The sequence below is a fragment of the Salmo trutta genome, chromosome 26 (genome assembly GCF_901001165.1).
Source record: "Salmo trutta chromosome 26, fSalTru1.1, whole genome shotgun sequence".
NCBI lineage: Eukaryota > Metazoa > Chordata > Actinopteri > Salmoniformes > Salmonidae > Salmo > Salmo trutta.
Genome location: NC_042982.1, coordinates 36353794 through 36371809, shown reverse-complemented (window position 1 = coordinate 36371809; position 18016 = coordinate 36353794). Strand labels below are relative to the sequence as shown.

The window sequence follows — 18016 nt, the reverse complement described above, 5'->3', positions numbered from 1 at the left end:
GAGAGAGAGGAAGAGAAAGAGGAGAGAGAGGAAGAGAGAGAGAGAGGAGAGAGGAGAGAGAGAGAGAGAGAGAGAGAGAGGAGAGAGAGAGAGAGAGAGAGAGAGAGAGAGAGAGAGAGAGAGAGAGAGGAGGAGAGAGGAAGAGAGAGAGAGGAGAGAGAGAGAGAGAGAGAGAGTCATGCTCTACATGAGCTCCTGATATATTCATATTTTTTGGTTTTTAGGATGAGATAAACACTCTAATAGAAAAAGAATTGCAGACAAGAAGTGATGAACAACAACTCTATTCATTCAGAATAGATAAAAAAGTAACTTTGCGCCCCAAGTTAAGAGGTTTTGACTCTAGCTAGCTAGCTACACAACAAAGACCTAGCCAGCAGACTAACAAGCTAGCCAGAAGAAACGAGCGAGAACAAACCTAGCAAGGGGAGGTAATACAACTACATCAAACGACCAAACTGAGTGAGTAAACCAAAAAGGTTAAACATATCTTCTGTTTTTTTTGTGTGTGAATATTTGTCAGTCTTTTTGCTGGTTTTTTAACTAAATTAGAGCGAGCTAGCAACAGCAGCAGACAAACAAACCGGTTGCTATAGCAACGAGGGCTGCAGGACAGAGCAGCAGCAGCAGCAGGACAGAGCAGCAGCAGAGCCCACAGGCACCATGTCCCCACTCTCCCTCAGCGCTGAATCCATTCTCTACCCCCCAGAGGACAAAAATGACACAACGAGGAAAGCTTTTAAACAGACACTACTAAAGGGGAGGCCAGAAACCCTTTTTGCAGACCTCTACAATAACGCTGATGTGAGTAATCTCATCTTCCTCACTGACCAGCCAAATGCTTGGTGCTCAGCAGTCTGCTCTCACTACCCATCCATCTCATCTTCCTCACTGACCAGCCAAATGCTTGGTGCTCAGTAGTGTGCTGTCACTACCCATCCATCTCATCTCCCTCACTGACCAGCCAAATGCTTGGTGCTCAGCAGTCTGCTCTCACTACCCATCCATCTCATCTTCCTCACTGACCAGCCAAATGCTTGGTGCTCAGCAGTGTGCTCTCACTACCCATCCATAAAGACAGAGGGAATCTGTAATGGGTGGAAGCTGAAAATCAAAGAGACAGACGAGCCTGACAGCACTGGCTGACATCGTCCTGTTGATGGACTCAAATGGGAAGTTTGTTCAGGAGAAGAAACTTTTCCCTCGACACAAAAGGAGAAAGGTGTGGTGCCCAACAACGCAGAGTGCCATGGAGCTGCTTGATAAGACCCATCTCGGGTCACCAAGCCACAGTCATACACACCGGAAGCAACGACCTGCGTGCTCAGCAGGAGAGGGTGGACACTTCACTACGGGGAGTGATTGAGAAGGCCTCCGCAATCTTCCCCAACTCAAGAACCGTGGTGTCAACCCTTCTACAGAGGAAGGACTTCCACCCTGCCACAATCCAAAGAATAAACGCCAGCCTCTCCCGGGACTGTGCCCTGCGACCCAATGTACACCTGGCCCACCATCCCACCCTCCATCTGGACTGTCTCTATGACCCAATGTACACCTGGCCCACCATCCCACCCTCCATCTGGACTGTCTCTATGACCCAATGTACACCTGGCCCACCATCCCACCCTCCATCTGGACTGTCTCTATGACCCAATGTACACCTGGCCCACCATCCCACCCTCCATCTGGACTGTCTCTATGACTCAATGTACACCTGGCCCACCATCCCACCCTCCATCTGGACTGTCTCTATGACCCAATGTACACCTGGCCCACCATCCCACCCTCCATCTGGACTGTCTTTATGACCCAATGTACACCTGGCCCACCATCCCACCCTCCATCTGGACTGTCTCTATGACCCAATGTACACCTGGCCCACCATCCCACCCTCCATCTGGACTGTCTCTATGACCCAATGTAAACCTGGCCCACCATCCCACCCTCCATCTGGACTGTCTCTATGACCCAATGTACACCTGGCCCACCATCCCACCCTCCATCTGGACTGTCTCTATGACCCAATGTACACCTGCCCCACCATCCCACCCTCAATCTGGACTGTCTCTATGACCCAATGTACACCTGGCCCACCATCCCACCCTCCATCTGGACTGTCTCTATGACCCAATATACACCTGGCCCACCATCCCACCCTCCATCTGGACAGTCTCTATGACCCAATGTACACCTGGCCCACCATCCCACCCTCCATCTGGACTGTCTCTATGACCATGTTCACCTGTACAGGAAGACAGTCCCCATCCTTGCCAAGACTCTCAAGGACGTCGCTTTAAACCGCAGCCCGACCTCTCCACCCAGGAACAGCGGAGCAATCTCACCCCGCCGAGATCAGCGAGACAACACCCCGGACCAGCACCCTGGACCCCCCAGCCACGACCACAGCACCACCAACCTCAATGCCCACCACAGCCAGCGCAGCACAGACCACCCCAGCCCAGCTTCAGAGCCACCCAGACGAGGCCTCCCACCCCCCTACCCACCACCGTAGACCCACACCTGGAGGAGCCACAGCCCAGCAGGCAGAGCTACGCACAGGCTGTGAGAGGAGCAACTGGCCCAGCCCCCACCAACCAAATGAGTGACATTAAACAAATGCTGAGTCTACTATGCTCACATGTGATAGACCGAGGGTCATGGATGCTCACATGTGATAGGCCGAGGGTCATGGATGCTCACATGTGATAGGCCGAGGGTCATGGATGCTCACATGTGATAGGCCGAGGGTCATGGATGCTCACATGTGATAGGCCGAGGGTCATGGTAAGATGAGCACAACAACTCCACCGTCCTCACACTACATCCACCCAAGTGGCATGACACAAATGCTATCCTAAATGATAAAACACATCACATTTGCATAATAAGAGTTTACTTTCATTGAAAAATCCTATTTTAATAGTTCTTGTTGGATTGTGAGTGTTTGTCTCATTTTGAAGGTAAAGAAGAAGAAAAAAGTTAGGAAATCTTTTTACGTTGCGTGTTGGAATTTACAAGGCTTGAAGTCCTCTGCTTTTGGGCTAAAGAGCAGAAACCCAGATTTCCTGAAAGAAATTGATGATGTTGATATTGTAGTACTACAGGAAACATGGTGCAGAGGTGATGTTTCCACTGGCTGTCCACTAGGTTATAGGAAGATCATTTTACTTTTTTTTTACATTTTAGTCATTTAGCAGACGCTCTTATCCAGAGCGACTTACAGTAGTGAATACATACATTTCATACATTTTTCTTTCCGTACTGGTCCCCTGTGGGAATCGAACCCACAACCCTGGCGTTGCAAACACCATGCTCTACCAACTGAGCCACACGCGATAATCCTACCATCCATTAAATTCAAAGGAATCAGACAGGGCAGAGACTCGGGACAGGGCAGAGACTCGGGACAGGGTAGAGACTCGGGACAGGGCAGAGACTCGGGACAGGGCAGAGACTCAGGGGGAATGTTAATATGGTATAAATCTGAACTAATTCATTCAATCGAATTGATCAAAACAGGAGAATTCTTTATCTGGTTAAAAATCAACAAGGAGGCTGTCTTGACAGATAAAAACGTCTTCCTCTGTGCCACATACATACCCCCCTCAGAGTCACCCTGCTTCAATGAAGAGAGTTCCTCCATTCTAGAGGGGGAGATTAGTCACTTTCAGGCCCAAGGCAACGTACTGGTCTGTGGAGACCTGAATGCTAGAACAGCAGAAGAACCAGACACTATTAACAGTCATGGAGATAAACACCTACCAGGAAGCAACAACCTTTCCCTCCCCACATACCCCCACAGAAACAACTAGGACAAAGTAAAACACAAAAATGGAGTACAGCTCATGAAGCTCTGTGGAACACTGGGTCTGTACATAGTCAATGGTAGGCTGAGAGAGGACTCTTTTGGTAGGTACACCTACAGCTCTGTTACACGCTGGGTCTGTACATAGTCAATGGTAGGCTGAGGGGACTCTTTTGGTAGGTCCACCTACAGCTCATCCCTTGGCAGCAGCACTGTAGACTGCTTCCTCACCGACCTAAACTCAGAGTCTCTCAGAGCCTTCACAGTCAGCCCACAAACACCTCTTTCAGACCACAGTAAAATCACAGTGTATCTGAGAAGAGCGGAACCCAACCATGAAGCCTCACAGCCCAGTAACGGAAATGGTTCTAAACAGGCCTATAGATGGAGTGCAAACAGTACAGACATCTACCAAAAAGCAATTAGTAGCCAAAAAATACAATCTCTCCTGGACAACTTTTTAGCCTTAACATTCTCCTTCAGCAATGAAGGTGTAAATTTGGCTGTTTGGAACACAAACTTTATATTTGACAAATTATCCTCCTTGGCTAATCTAAAGAAGCATAAGAGCAAACCAGAAATAACAGAAAATGAAAAATGGTTTGATAATGATTGCAAAAATCTAAGAATGTCATTGAGAAATATATCTAATGAAAAACACAGAGAACCAGACAACAAAAATATACACCTTCAATATGGGGAAACACTGAAGCTGTCACACCCTGACCTTAAAGACACCATCACACCCTGACCTTAAAGACACCATCACACCCTGACCTTAAAGAGCCTTTTTTATTCTCTATTTTGTTAGGTCAGGATGTGACTTGGGTGGGCAAATCTATGTTTCTATTTCTTTGTTGGCCTAGTATGGTTCCCAATCAGAGGCAGCTGTTTATTGTTGTCTCTGATTGGGGATCATACTTAGGCAGCCCTTTTTCCCACCTGTGATTGTGGGATCTTGTTGTGTGTAGTTGCTTTCTGCACTGCATGTAGCTTTACGTTGGTTTTCCTATTTTGTTGTTTTTCCCGGTGTCATTGTTAATAAAATAAAATGTACGCCTACCACGCTGCACCTTGGTGTCATTCCAACAACCGACGTAACAGAAGCAATACAAACACACCCTAAGAACAAAAAAGGAAAAGCACATTAGAAAACAGCTGGATGTAATTGAGGAATCCATAGAATCAAACCACTTCTGGGAGAATTGGAATAAATTAAACAAACCTCATCAGGAGGAATTAGCATCCAAAATGGGGATATGTGGAGAAATCACTTTACAAACCTCTACAGCAATATAACAAAGAGCCCAGAACAAAAAAATATACAAGAAAAATTACAAATCCTTGAATCAGCAGTCAAAGACTATCAGAATCCTGTGGATACCCCAATTACAGAAGAATAATTATTGGAAAAACTACACACTCTCCAACCCAAAAAGGCCTGTGGTGCTGATGGTATTTTAAATGAAATCATCAAATATACAGACCACAAATTCAAATTGGCTATTCTCAAACTCTTCAACATTATCCCCACTACAGGTATTTTCCCTGATATTTGGAACCAGGGATTGATCACACCAATCTATAAAAATGGAGACAAATTTGACCCAAATAATTACAGAGGAATTTGCGTTAACAGCAACTTGGGTAAAATTCTCTGCAGTATTATAAATAGCAGACTACACCATTTCCTTGACGAACACAACGTCCTGAGCAGAAGCCAGATTGGATTTCTAAAAAATGATCGTACAACAGCCCACATTTACACCCTTCCACACTAAAACAAGTAAACCAAAACAAAGGCAAAATCTACTCGTGTTTTGTAGATTTCAAGAAAGCATTTGATTCAATTTGGCACAAAGGTCTTTTTTATAAACTAATAGAAAGTGGTATTGGAGGGAAAACATATGTTATTAAATCAATGTACACTAAAAACGAATGTGTAGTTAAAATTGGCAACAAGCAAACTGTAACGATCGTCGCCTGGTAACGAGGAAGCGGACCAAAACGCAGCTGGGAGCGAACACATGTTTATTCAACACACTGGAAAAAAACATGTACACAAAACTCAAGGAAAATGGCGATACGTTACGTGCTCAAACAAAAGAGACAACACCCCACAAACAGCGTGGGGAAAACAGCAACTTAAATGTGATCCCAATCAGAGACAATTAGCGACAGCTGTCTCTGATTGGGAATCGACAGAACCTAACGTAGAAATAGCCCACCTAGAGCCAACACAAGGCTAGAACGTAAACATAAAAAACAAACCAAGGAAAAATACCCAACATGACACACCCTGACCCAAAATACCCAAGTTCACCTGGTCAGGGCGTGACACAAACAGACTTCTTCTCTAAGGGACGGGGAGTGAAACAGGGCTGCCCAATAAGTCCAACACTATTTAACATCTACATTCATGAATTGGCAAAAACATTAGAAGAATCTGCAGCACCTGGTCTCACCCTACACAACACTGAAATCAAGTATCTGCTGTACACAGATGACCTGGTGCTCCTGCCTCCCACTAAGGAGGGGTTACAGCAGCACCTAGATCATCTGCACAGGTTCTGTCAGACCTGGGCTCTCACAGTTAACCTAAAAAAACGGAATATAATGATATTCCAAAAAAGGTCCGGAAATCAGAATGACAAATATACATTTTATTTGGACACAGTTCTATTAGAACACACCAAAAACTACACGTATCTAGGACTAAATATATCAGCAAGACAGGTAGCTTTCACATGGCTTTAAACAAGCTGAGAGACAAAGCAAGAAGAGCATTCTATGCCATTAAAAGGAACATTAAAATCGAAATTCCAATTAGAATCTGGCTCAATATGTTCCAATCAGTTATAGAACCAATTGCTCTGTATGGCAGTGAAGTATGGGGTCCAATCTCTAATAATGAATTCACCAAATGGGACAAACATCCAATTGAAATACTGCATGCAGAGTTTTGCAAGACTGTATTACAAGTGCAAAGAAAAACTCCAAATAACGCATGTAGAGCAGAATTGCACCAATACCCCCTCCTCATTCGAATAGAAAAAAGAGCCATCAAATTCTACAACTATCTAAAAACAAGTGACCCCAAAACATTCCATCACACAATGTCAAGAGATGAAACCAGAGAAGAGTCCCCTCAGCCAGCTGGTTCTGAGGCTCAGTTCACAAACCCAAACCAACCCCATAGAGCCTCAGGACAGCACTCAGAAAATCTGGCCCAACCAAATCATCACAAAACAAAAACAAAAACATATCACCTATTGGAAAGACACAACAACAAATCAAAGTAAACTTCATTGCTATTTGGCTCTGAGGAAAACAAAACTGAGGAAAACATTGACTAGGTACAGACTCAGTGAGCACAGTCTGGCTATAGAGACTGGTCGTCACAGACCAACCTGGCTGTCCAAAGAGGACAGTCTGGCTGTAGAGACCGGTCGTCACAGACCAACCTGGCTGCCCAGAGAGGACAGTCTGGCTATAGAGACCGGTCGTCACAGACCAACCTGGCTGCCCAGAGAGGACAGTCTGGCTATAGAGACCGGTCGTCACAGACAAACCTGGCTGCCCAGAGAGGACAGTCTGGCTATAGAGACTGGTTGTCACAGACAAACCTGGCTGTCCAGAGAGGACAGTCTGGCTATAGAGACCGGTCGTCACAGACAAACCTGGCTGCCCAGAGAGGACAGTCTGGCTATAGAGACTGGTCATCACAGTCCAACCTGGCTGTCCAAAGAGGACAGTCTGGCTATAGAGACCGGTCGTCACAGACAAACCTGGCTGCCCAGAGAGGACAGTCTGGCTATAGAGACTGGTTGTCACAGACAAACCTGGCTGCCCAGAGAGGACAGTCTGGCTATAGAGACCGGTCGTCACAGACCAACCTGGCTGCCCAGAGAGGACAGTCTGGCTATCGAGACTGGTTGTCACAGACCAACCTGGCTGTCCAGAGAGGACAGTCTGGCTATAGAGACCGGTCGTCACAGACCAACCTGGCTGCCCAGAGAGGACAGTCTGGCTATAGAGACCGTTCATCACAGACCAACCTGGCTGCCCAGAGAGGACAGTCTGGCTGTAGAGACTGGTCGTCACAGACAAACCTGGCTGTCCAGTCCAGAGAGGACAGTCTGGCTATAGAGACTGGTCGTCACAGACCAACCTGGCTGCCCAGAGAGGACAGGCTGGCTGACCAGAGAGGACAGGCTGGCTGACCAGAGAGGACATTCTGCTCCAGGGGAGAGGTAGAGACAGCTGCATTTCCTATTACACTGTGACAAATACTCAGACCTAAGAGAATATTTCTTTCCCAAAATTATAATTCAATACAAAGAATTTGAAACTATAAAAGATTAAGAAAAAAATCTAATATTTATTGGGTGAAAAGCCAAAATGTGCAGTTTTGGCAGCCAAATATGTGTCCTCCTGCCACAACCTGAGGGACAGCCAGGGAAAAGTGCAATGTAATGTGGATAATATTATAATATTTCCCATCTTGTTTAGTTTTGTCTTTCATACCAGGTCATGTGTCTTCTCAGTCATGTTGACACTGGTCTACTACCATCGCTTTAATGTATTGTTGTTCTGGTTAATATTGTTGTTGTTAATGGTAATCCCATGTCCACTCCTACTATTATTATTGCTGTTGGTTCTATATTTATACTTTGACAATGTAAGTAATAATGAATTTACCATGTATACAAAGTCAATTGAATTGAATTGAGAGAGAGGGGAGAGAGAGAGGAGAGAGAGAGAGAGAGGGGAGAGAGAGAGGAGAAAGAGAGGGGAGAGCGAGCGAGAGAGGGGAGAGAGAGAGAGCGAGAGAGGGGAGAGAGAGAGGGGAGAGAGGGAGGGGAGAGAGAGAGAGAGAGAGAGGGGAGAGAGGGAGAAAGGGTGTGTTTGCATCCATGCGTGTGTGTTTGTGCATGGGTCTAGGTGTGTTTGTGTGTGTGTGTGTGTGTGTGTGTGTGTGTGTGTGTGTGGGGGTGTACATGTGTGTTATGGTACCTGTATGTCCATGTCCAGTCTGTAGTTCAGGTCTCCCAGCCAGAAGAGGTGTGTGAAGCGTAGAGAGATGTCAAAGGAGCTCAGCTGTTTATCTCCTAGAGAGAGCAGCCGCAGGATATCCAGGTAGTTCTGGTTCCTCCTGCAGGGGTCAGGGGTCATGGGTCAGGGAATGGTTGAAGAGGAAGAGTGGTGAGCAGTTTAAGACCATAGCCATAGGGGCAGTTTTGTGCAAATATGGAGTCAAACTTCACATAATGATACATTACCCAATGATATCACAGTGTGTGTGTGTGTACCTGGCGATCTTTTAGTCACATAATGATACATTACCCAATGATATCACAGTGTGTGTGTGTACCTGGCGATCTTTTAGCCACATAATGATACATTACCCAATGATATCACAGTGTGTGTGTGTACCTGGCGATCTTTTAGCCACATAATGATACATTACCCAATGATATCACAGTGTGTGTGTGTACCTGGCGATCTTTTCGTTGCCTGATGTCAGGTGACAGTTCACAAAGCCGAAGGAAGTTCCATTAAACATGAAGGACACGCCCACTGCCCCTTTGTTACCTAGCAACAAGAAAGGACAAACATACAGCATGAATATAGTGAATTGTTTGTAACTGTGTGTGTGTGTGTGTGTGTGTGTGTGTGTGTGTGTGTGTGTGTGTGTGTGTGTGTGTGAGTGTGTGAGAGAGAGAGAGAGTGGTCTTACCCAGCGTATTAGCAATGCCCGTTTTAACACTGGACACTCCCACATGACTGATGCGGTTTTCATGTTCTGGTTTCACCAGCACCGCTATCTTAATGTTCCACAGAGTCTGGACCGCGATCTACAACCCAGGAGAGCAGAACAGAGTAGCATGGAAGTTAACCTCAGGAGTAAGCCCAACCATTCTACCATGCTGCTTCTCAGATCAGGCTAATTTAGACTAACGGGACAATCCTTAACAACACCTTATTCCCCAATGGGACAGTCCCTAACAACACCTTATTCCCCAGTGGGACAGTCCCTAACAACACCTTATTCCCCAGTGGGACAGTCCCTAACAACACCTTATTCCCCAGTGGGACAGTCCCTAACAACACCTTATTCCCCAGTGGGACAGTCCCTAACAACACCTTATTCCCCAATGGGACAGTCCCTAACAACACCTTATTCCCCAGTGGGACAGTCCCTAACAACACCTTATTCCCCAATGGGACAGTCCCTAACAACACCTTATTCCCCAGTGGGACAGTCCCTAACAACACCTTATTCCCCAATGGGACAGTCCCTAACAACACCTTATTCCCCAGTGGGACAGTCCCTAACAACACCTTATTCCCCAGTGGGACAGTCCCTAACAACACCTTATTCCCCAATGGGACAGTCCCTAACAACACCTTATTCCCCAACGGGACAGTCCCTAACAACACCTTATTCCCCAACGGGACAAGCCCCAACAACACCTTATTCCCCAACGGGACAAGCCCCAACAACACCTTATTCCCCAACGGGACAAGCCCTAACAACACCTTATTCCCCAACGGGACAAGCCCCAACAACACCTTATTCCCCAATGGGACAGTCCCTAACAACACCTTATTCCCCAGTGGGACAGTCCCTAACAACACCTTATTCCCCAATGGGACAGTCCCTAACAACACCTTATTCCACAATGGGACAGTCCCTAACAACACCTTATTCCCCAGTGGGACAGTCCCTAACAACACCTTATTCTCCATGTAGTGGACTACTATTGACCAGAGCCCCATTCCGCCTCTCTCTCACCGGTTTGTAATCCAGCTCTGTGTGTTCTTTGAGTGCGGAGCGGAGCGAGTCGACCCACTCACGGTCACACACAGAGTTCTCCTGCGTTCCGAACACGTAGAGGTCATGAGGAATAGTGACGGTCATCTCATCCAACGTCTTCCCCAGCCCACGACACAACAGCCAGGAACCCACCGCCTTGGGGGAGGGCACAGAACCTACACACACACACACACACGCACGCGCACACGCACACACACGCACACGCACACACTCAACATTTGTCAGTTTTCCAGACATCAAAATTGTTCTAATGTTGAGATGAGTTCTAGTCCTAATGCAATATTCTCTTCATTTTAGGAGGTTTGACGGTTATCTGTAGCATGTAGTGTGTGTGTGTGTGTGTGTGTGTGTGTGTGTGTGTGTGTGTGTGTGAGCTCACCCATGTTCCAGGTCCCTATGTAGATGGAGATCATGTCTGGTTCGTCCTGGTTGGAATGTTTGTTCTTCATCAGCTGTAGCAGCTGACAAAAAGCCTCCCGCTTCTGACAACACGCACAGTGTACAGTCAGTGTACAGTCAGTGTCAGTGTACAGTCAGTGTGAGTGTGTAATGGAGGACTTGGTAGACTGTTTTTTCTTAGGTTTGGTACAGGGCGATTCCACGGTAACAGAGTGATGCTGAAAACACATTTACTTGAAAAACAGTGCAGATGAAAAGCACGACAGCACAACCCGTTCTGTTACCAAACGTAGCGTCTGCACCATTCTTCAACAAATGTTTTGCTTTTTCAATGGACATTGTTAAATGTAGTCCTTGTGCACAGAGTTGAATGCTCTGTTTAACTAGTACTGATTGTGTTTGCTCCCAGGTGCTGATCAAGGTACAGATGACAGACAGGTGGACTACAGTTGAGTTTGGGTTTGAAGGGTTAATGTTTGGACTAAACTAATGATATTTATCCATTGTTTCTTGAAGAATATAACTTTCCTCAGCAGCTTAGTTCAACTGTCGTACCCCATCAGAACCCAGAATATAAGCCTGTTTTACTCCAACGTTTGGAAACAAAGTAAATGTAAACAAATACAGTACAGCCTCAGAACATGGTTAGAACTGTAATTCTGGGCCTCCTGAGTGGCGCAGCGGTCTAAAGCAATGCATCGCAGTGTTACAGCGTCACTACAGCATGAGGTTCGATCCCGGGCTGTGTCACAACCGGCCGTGATTGGGAGTCCCATAGGGCGGTGCACAATTGGCCCAGTGTCGTCCGGGTTAGGGTTTGGCCGGGGTAGGCCATCATTGTAAATAAGAATTTGTTCTTAACTGACTTGCCTAGTTAAATAAAGGTTACATTTTTAAAAATAAAATAGGACACTTTGTTATTGTTTGAACTAATGATTGACGGTTTAATGAAGATGAGGATTCAAACGGTCCAAGGCACAGCTCTGTGTATGATGCCTCATGGCACTAGTGAGAGCTTGATTGACAGCTTTGAGTGAAACCAAAGTCATTGTTTATTCAAAGCCTTTCGTACAATGTGTGTATGTGTGTGTGAGAGAAAGATAAACCATAGTGTGAATCTGAAAACAAACATTTTCTAGAATATACAGTAGATATGCATGCCCCAAGATGTTTCCTTGTGTGTGTGTGTGTGTGTGTGTGTGTGTGTGTGTACCTTAGCGCTGGTGAAGATGAAGTCTTTCCTCTGGCTCTTCTCCTTGTCCTTCTCAAACATGATACCCAGCTTGTTCTGAACACGTTGAGACTTTATCAGCTGACGGACTGAGGGAGAGACACGGAGAGAAACAAAGAGTGTGAGTGTCTTCTCACTTTCCACGTGTGTGTGTGTGTGTGTCCTCACTCTTGTGGTGTGTGAAGGTGTTCCAGTCCTCCTGGTTGTCCTTCATCTTCTTCATCACCACTAGCTTCCCTCCCTCCACGTCCACAGACAGACTGTGCTTCTGACTCTTCCCTATCTTAGTCAGGTCTGCCAGGTACACATCCAACTTCACCTGGAGGCACAGAGGGGTTACACAGACAGACGGGTTACAAACAGACAGACACAGCGACACACAGACAGAGACAGACAGGACAAAACCAGAATTCTTTATTCACATAATAAACTCCAGCTTCTTCAGTGTGAAGTGGAGACAGCTGTAATACTGCTGGTGTCACCACTGGGGGGAGTCAGTGTGTCCATTCACAGTCAGTTCAGTGACCTGTCCTCCATGTTGGGACCAAGCATTGTATGAATACAGTATCATGTGGGTTCTCAGTGGATCCTAGATCAGAATGTATCCTAGATCTTTTAGTATCAATAAAACAATAAATATAACAATAAAATACATCAACGTCACAGAGCTCAGTACAGTTACAGTATAGCTCTGTCTGGATGGAAGTTTTAATACAGCCGTTTCTCTGTCTGGATGGAAGTTTTAATACAGCCGTTTCTCTGTCTGGATGGAAGTTTTAATACAGCCGTTTCTCTGTCTGGTGGAAGTATTAATACAGCTGTAGCTCTGTCTGGATGGAAGTTTTAATACAGCTGTTTCTCTGTCTGGATGGAAGTTTTAATACAGCCGTTTCTCTGTCTGGATGGAAGTACTAATACAGCCGTTTCTCTGTCTGTGGTGAATCTGACATGGTGGTTTTATGAGGAACCCCCCTCTCATATCTCACCCATCAGAGCAACACACTTCTTCCCCTGCAATCAGGAAGTGGCTAGAAAGGAGGAACACACACACACACACACACACACACACACACACACACACACACACACACACACGTCTTCGGTGGATGTGAAACAGCCCCTGAACCGCTGTATAAATCACACAGGGGAGTGGAGATGGCTGACTGTTAATCCTTGTCTGCTGACTCCCCAGTCTAGTGTAGTCAGAAAGACACAGCTATTGGGCTTGTTCAACAACAGACAGTGCAGGCGACTGACTGATCTACAAATGACCTATTATCATAAATAACTAGTCATTATCGTTTATAGATCAGTCAGTAAATCCCAATTTACCCATAACGCATCATGGATTTGATGCTCTGGAACACGCCACTGTCTCTCAGAGGGATTTCATGGCTGGGAGTGGAAAACCAACCAATGAGTCAATCAATGTTCAGCTCCATATGAGCTCTGACCAATGGACGTTCAGCTCCTCAAATCCAGCTGTTTCTAACGTCATAAACACGGAACAGATCCAGTGGTGTTAATCTGGTTGTAGAGTGATTAGACATGGGAACCTATTGAATTTGGATCACGTTCAGCAAGCTCATTACTCAACTCAGCTGGAGTGTGCTTACACCGAGTTAAAGTAGTTCCATTTAAATTCAGTTCATTACGAAGGTTTCATTTTAAATTCCTTAAAGAGAATTCAAATGCCTATGTCCTGAACATGGTGAATAGAAACGGACCATGACCCCAGGCAGCCGTGGTGTTTACATCTCTAGAGCGCTAGCTAGCTGAGGCATCCACTTCCTGGTTACTGATCGTGGTTATCCCTCCATCACACCCACTCTGTAGTTATCAGCACAGCGTTGAGGCCTCTAGTCTCTACACTCTGGTCACATCAATCATTTAACTATCACATCCTGAGAGAGAGAGAGAGAGAGAGAGAGAGAGAGAGAGAGAGAGAGAGAGAGAGAGAGAGAGAGAGAGAGAGAGAGAGAGAGAGAGAGAGAGAGAGGGAGGTCGGACCACAGCCATGACATCCATGATGATGTCACAGAACAGACAAAACTGTTCTTTTATCTGACTGGCTCCCAGGGCAGAAAACCACTTCCTGGAGAATCTAGGAATTCCGAGCCACACCCACTGATTGGTCAGCCTGTGGACCAATGGGACAGGGGAGGGGGCGGGGTATATCTCAAAGTGTGTGTGTGTGTGTATGTACCTCAAAGGCCTGTACAGGGATGGTTTTGCTGTGGCGCGTGAGAGGAGGAGGAGAGGAGAGAGTGGACAAACTCATATCTTGCAAAGCCTTCAGAGCCTAGAGAGGGAAAAGGACAGAGAGAGGGAGAGGGAGGGGGGAATTACATTAGCTACAGGGTTAAGAAACCTGAACAACCAGTGTAAAGTATGTAATTAGAAACCTGAACAACCAGTGTAAGGTATGTAATTAGAAACCTGAACAACCAGTGTAAGGTATGTAATTAGAAGCCTGAACAACCAGTGTAAGGTATGTAATTAGAAGCCTGAACAACCAGTGTAAGGTATGTAATTAGAAGCCTGAACAACCAGTGTAAGGTATGTAATTAGAAACCTGAACAACCAGTGTAAGGTATGTAATTAGAAGCCTGAACAACCAGTGTAAGGTATGTAATTAGAAGCTTGAACAACCAGTGTAAGGTATGTAATTAGAAGCCTGAACAACCAGTGTAAGGTATGTAATTAGAAGCCTGAACAACCAGTGTAAGGTATGTAATTAGAAGCCTGAACAACCAGTGTAAGGTATGTAATTAGAAACCTGAACAACCAGTGTAAGGTATGTAATTAGAAACCTGAACAACCAGTGTAAGGTATGTAATTAGAAGCCTGAACAACCAGTGTAAAGTATGTAATTAGAAACCTGAACAACCAGTGTAAGGTATGTAATTAGAAGCCTGAACAACCAGTGTAAAGTATGTAATTAGAAACCTGAACAACCAGTGTAAAGTATGTAATTAGAAACCTGAACAACCAGTGTAAGGTATGTAATTAGAAGCCTGAACAACCAGTGTAAGGTATGTATTTAGAAACCTGAACAACCAGTGTAAGGTATGTAATTAGAAACCTGAACAACCAGTGTAAGGTATGTAATTAGAAACCTGAACAACCAGTGTAAGGTATGTAATTAGAAACCTGAACAACCAGTGTAAGGTATGTAATTAGAAGCCTGAACAACCAGTGTAAGGTATGTAATTAGAAGCCTGAACAACCAGTGTAAGGTATGTAATTAGAAGCCCTGAAAACCAGTGTAAGGTATGTAATTAGAAGCCTGAACAACCAGTGTAAGGTATGTAATTAGAACCTGAACAACCAGTGTAAGGTATGTAATTAGAAGCCTGAACAACAGTGTAAGGTATGTAATTAGAAACCTGAACAACCAGTGTAAGGTATGTAATTAGAAAGCCTGAACAACCAGTGTAAAGTATGTAATTAGAAACCTGAACAACCAGTGTAAGGTATGTAATTAGAAGCCTGAACAACCAGTGTAAGTATGTAATTAGAAGCCTGAACAACCAGTGTAAGGTATGTAATTAGAAGCCTGAACAACCAGTGTAAGGTATGTAATAGAAGCCTGAACACCAGTGTAAGGTATGTAATTAGAAGCCTGAACAACCAGTGTAAGGTATGTAATTAGAAACCTGAACAACCAGTGTAAGGTATGTAATTAGAAACCTGAACAACCAGTGTAAGGTATGTAATTAGAAACCTGAACAACCAGTGTAAGGTATGTAATTAGAAACCTGAACAACCAGTGTAAGGTATGTAATTAGAAACCTGAACAACCAGTGTAAGGTATGTAATTAGAAACCTGAACAACCAGTGTAAGGTATGTAATTAGAAACCTGAACAACCAGTGTAAGGTATGTAATTAGAAACCTGAACAACCAGTGTAAGGTATGTAATTAGAAACCTGAACAACCAGTGTAAGGTATGTAATTAGAAACCTGAACAACCAGTGTAAGGTATGCAATTAGAAGCCTGAACAACCAGTGTAAGGTATGTAATTAGAAACCTGAACAACCAGTGTAAGGTATGTAATTAGAAACCTGAACAACCAGTGCAAGGTATGTAATTAGAAACCTGAACAACCAGTGTAAGGTATGTAATTAGAAACCTGAACAACCAGTGTAAGGTATGTAATTAGAAGCCTGAACAACCAGTGTAAGGTATGTAATTAGAAGCCTGAACAACCAGTGTAAGGTATGTAATTAGAAACCTGAACAACCAGTGTAAGGTATGTAATTAGAAGCTTGAACAACCAGTGTAAGGTATGTAATTAGAAACCTGAACAACCAGTGTAAGGTATGTAATTAGAAACCTGAACAACCAGTGTAAGGTATGTAATTAGAAACCTGAACAACCAGTGTAAGGTATGTAATTAGAAACCTGAACAACCAGTGTAAGGTATGTAATTAGAAGCCTGAACAACCAGTGTAAAGTATGTAATTAGAAACCTGAACAACCAGTGTAAGGTATGTAATTAGAAGCCTGAACAACCAGTGTAAAGTATGTAATTAGAAACCTGAACAACCAGTGTAAGGTATGTAATTAGAAGCCTGAACAACCAGTGTAAGGTATGTAATTAGAAGCCTGAACAACCAGTGTAAGGTATGTAATTAGAAGCCTGAACAACCAGTGTAAGGTATGTAATTAGAAACCTGAACAACCAGTGTAAGGTATGTAATTAGAAACCTGAACAACCAGTGTAAGGTATGTAATTAGAAACCTGAACAACCAGTGTAAGGTATGTAATTAGAACCTGAACAACCAGTGTAAGGTATGTAATTAGAAACCTGAACAACCAGTGTAAGGTATGTAATTAGAAACCTGAACAACCAGTGTAAGGTATGTAATTAGAAGCCTGAACAACCAGTGTAAGGTATGTAATTAGAAACCTGAACAACCAGTGTAAGGTATGTAATTAGAAACCTGAACAATCAGTGCAAGGTATGTAATTAGAAACCTGAACAACCAGTGTAAGGTATGTAATTAGAAACCTGAACAACCAGTGTAAGGTATGTAATTAGAAGCCTGAACAACCAGTGTAAGGTATGTAATTAGAAGCCTGAACAACCAGTGTAAGGTATGTAATTAGAAACCTGAACAACCAGTGTAAGGTATGTAATTAGAAGCCTGAACAACCAGTGTAAGGTATGTAATTAGAAACCTGAACAACCAGTGTAAGGTATGTAATTAGAAGCCTGAACAACCAGTGTAAAGTATGTAATTAGAAACCTGAACAACCAGTGTAAGGTAAGTAATTAGAAGCCTGAACAACCAGTGTAAGGTATGTAATTAGAAACCTGAACAACCAGTGTAAGGTATGTAATTAGAAACCTGAACAACCAGTGTAAGGTATGTAATTAGAAGCCTGAACAACCAGTGTAAAGTATGTAATTAGAAACCTGAACAACCAGTGTAAGGTATGTAATTAGAAGCCTGAACAACCAGTGTAAGGTATGTAATTAGAAGCCTGAACAACCAGTGTAAGGTATGTAATTAGAAACCTGAACAACCAGTGTAAGGTATGTAATTAGAAACCTGAACAACCAATCCTTCTCCCTCCCCCTTACATCTTCTCCCTCCCCCTCCCATCTTCTCCCATCTTCTCCCTCCCCCTCCCATCTTCTCCCTCCCCCTCCCATCTTCTCCCTCCCCTTCCCATCTTCTCCCTCCCCCTCCCATCTTCTCCCTCCCCCTTCCATCTTCTCCCTCCCCT

At 44.5% G+C, this 18016-nt stretch overlaps 1 protein-coding gene across 1 annotated transcript in view; it reads right to left on the bottom strand.

Moving 5' to 3' along the window:
- The window catches only part of LOC115163904 (phosphatidylinositol 3,4,5-trisphosphate 5-phosphatase 2A-like), a 71862-nt gene that overhangs the window by 10619 nt on the left and 43227 nt on the right, over positions 1–18016 (bottom strand). The window contains exons 8-16 of the mRNA XM_029716105.1: positions 14483–14578; positions 12445–12595; positions 12259–12365; positions 11026–11128; positions 10605–10801; positions 9546–9663; positions 9304–9400; positions 8822–8960; positions 3702–3708 (exon numbers count right to left, since the gene is read on the bottom strand). Coding sequence (XP_029571965.1) covers positions 3702–3708; positions 8822–8960; positions 9304–9400; positions 9546–9663; positions 10605–10801; positions 11026–11128; positions 12259–12365; positions 12445–12595; positions 14483–14578 — 1015 coding nt within the window. The remainder of the gene's footprint in view (positions 1–3701; positions 3709–8821; positions 8961–9303; positions 9401–9545; positions 9664–10604; positions 10802–11025; positions 11129–12258; positions 12366–12444; positions 12596–14482; positions 14579–18016) is intronic.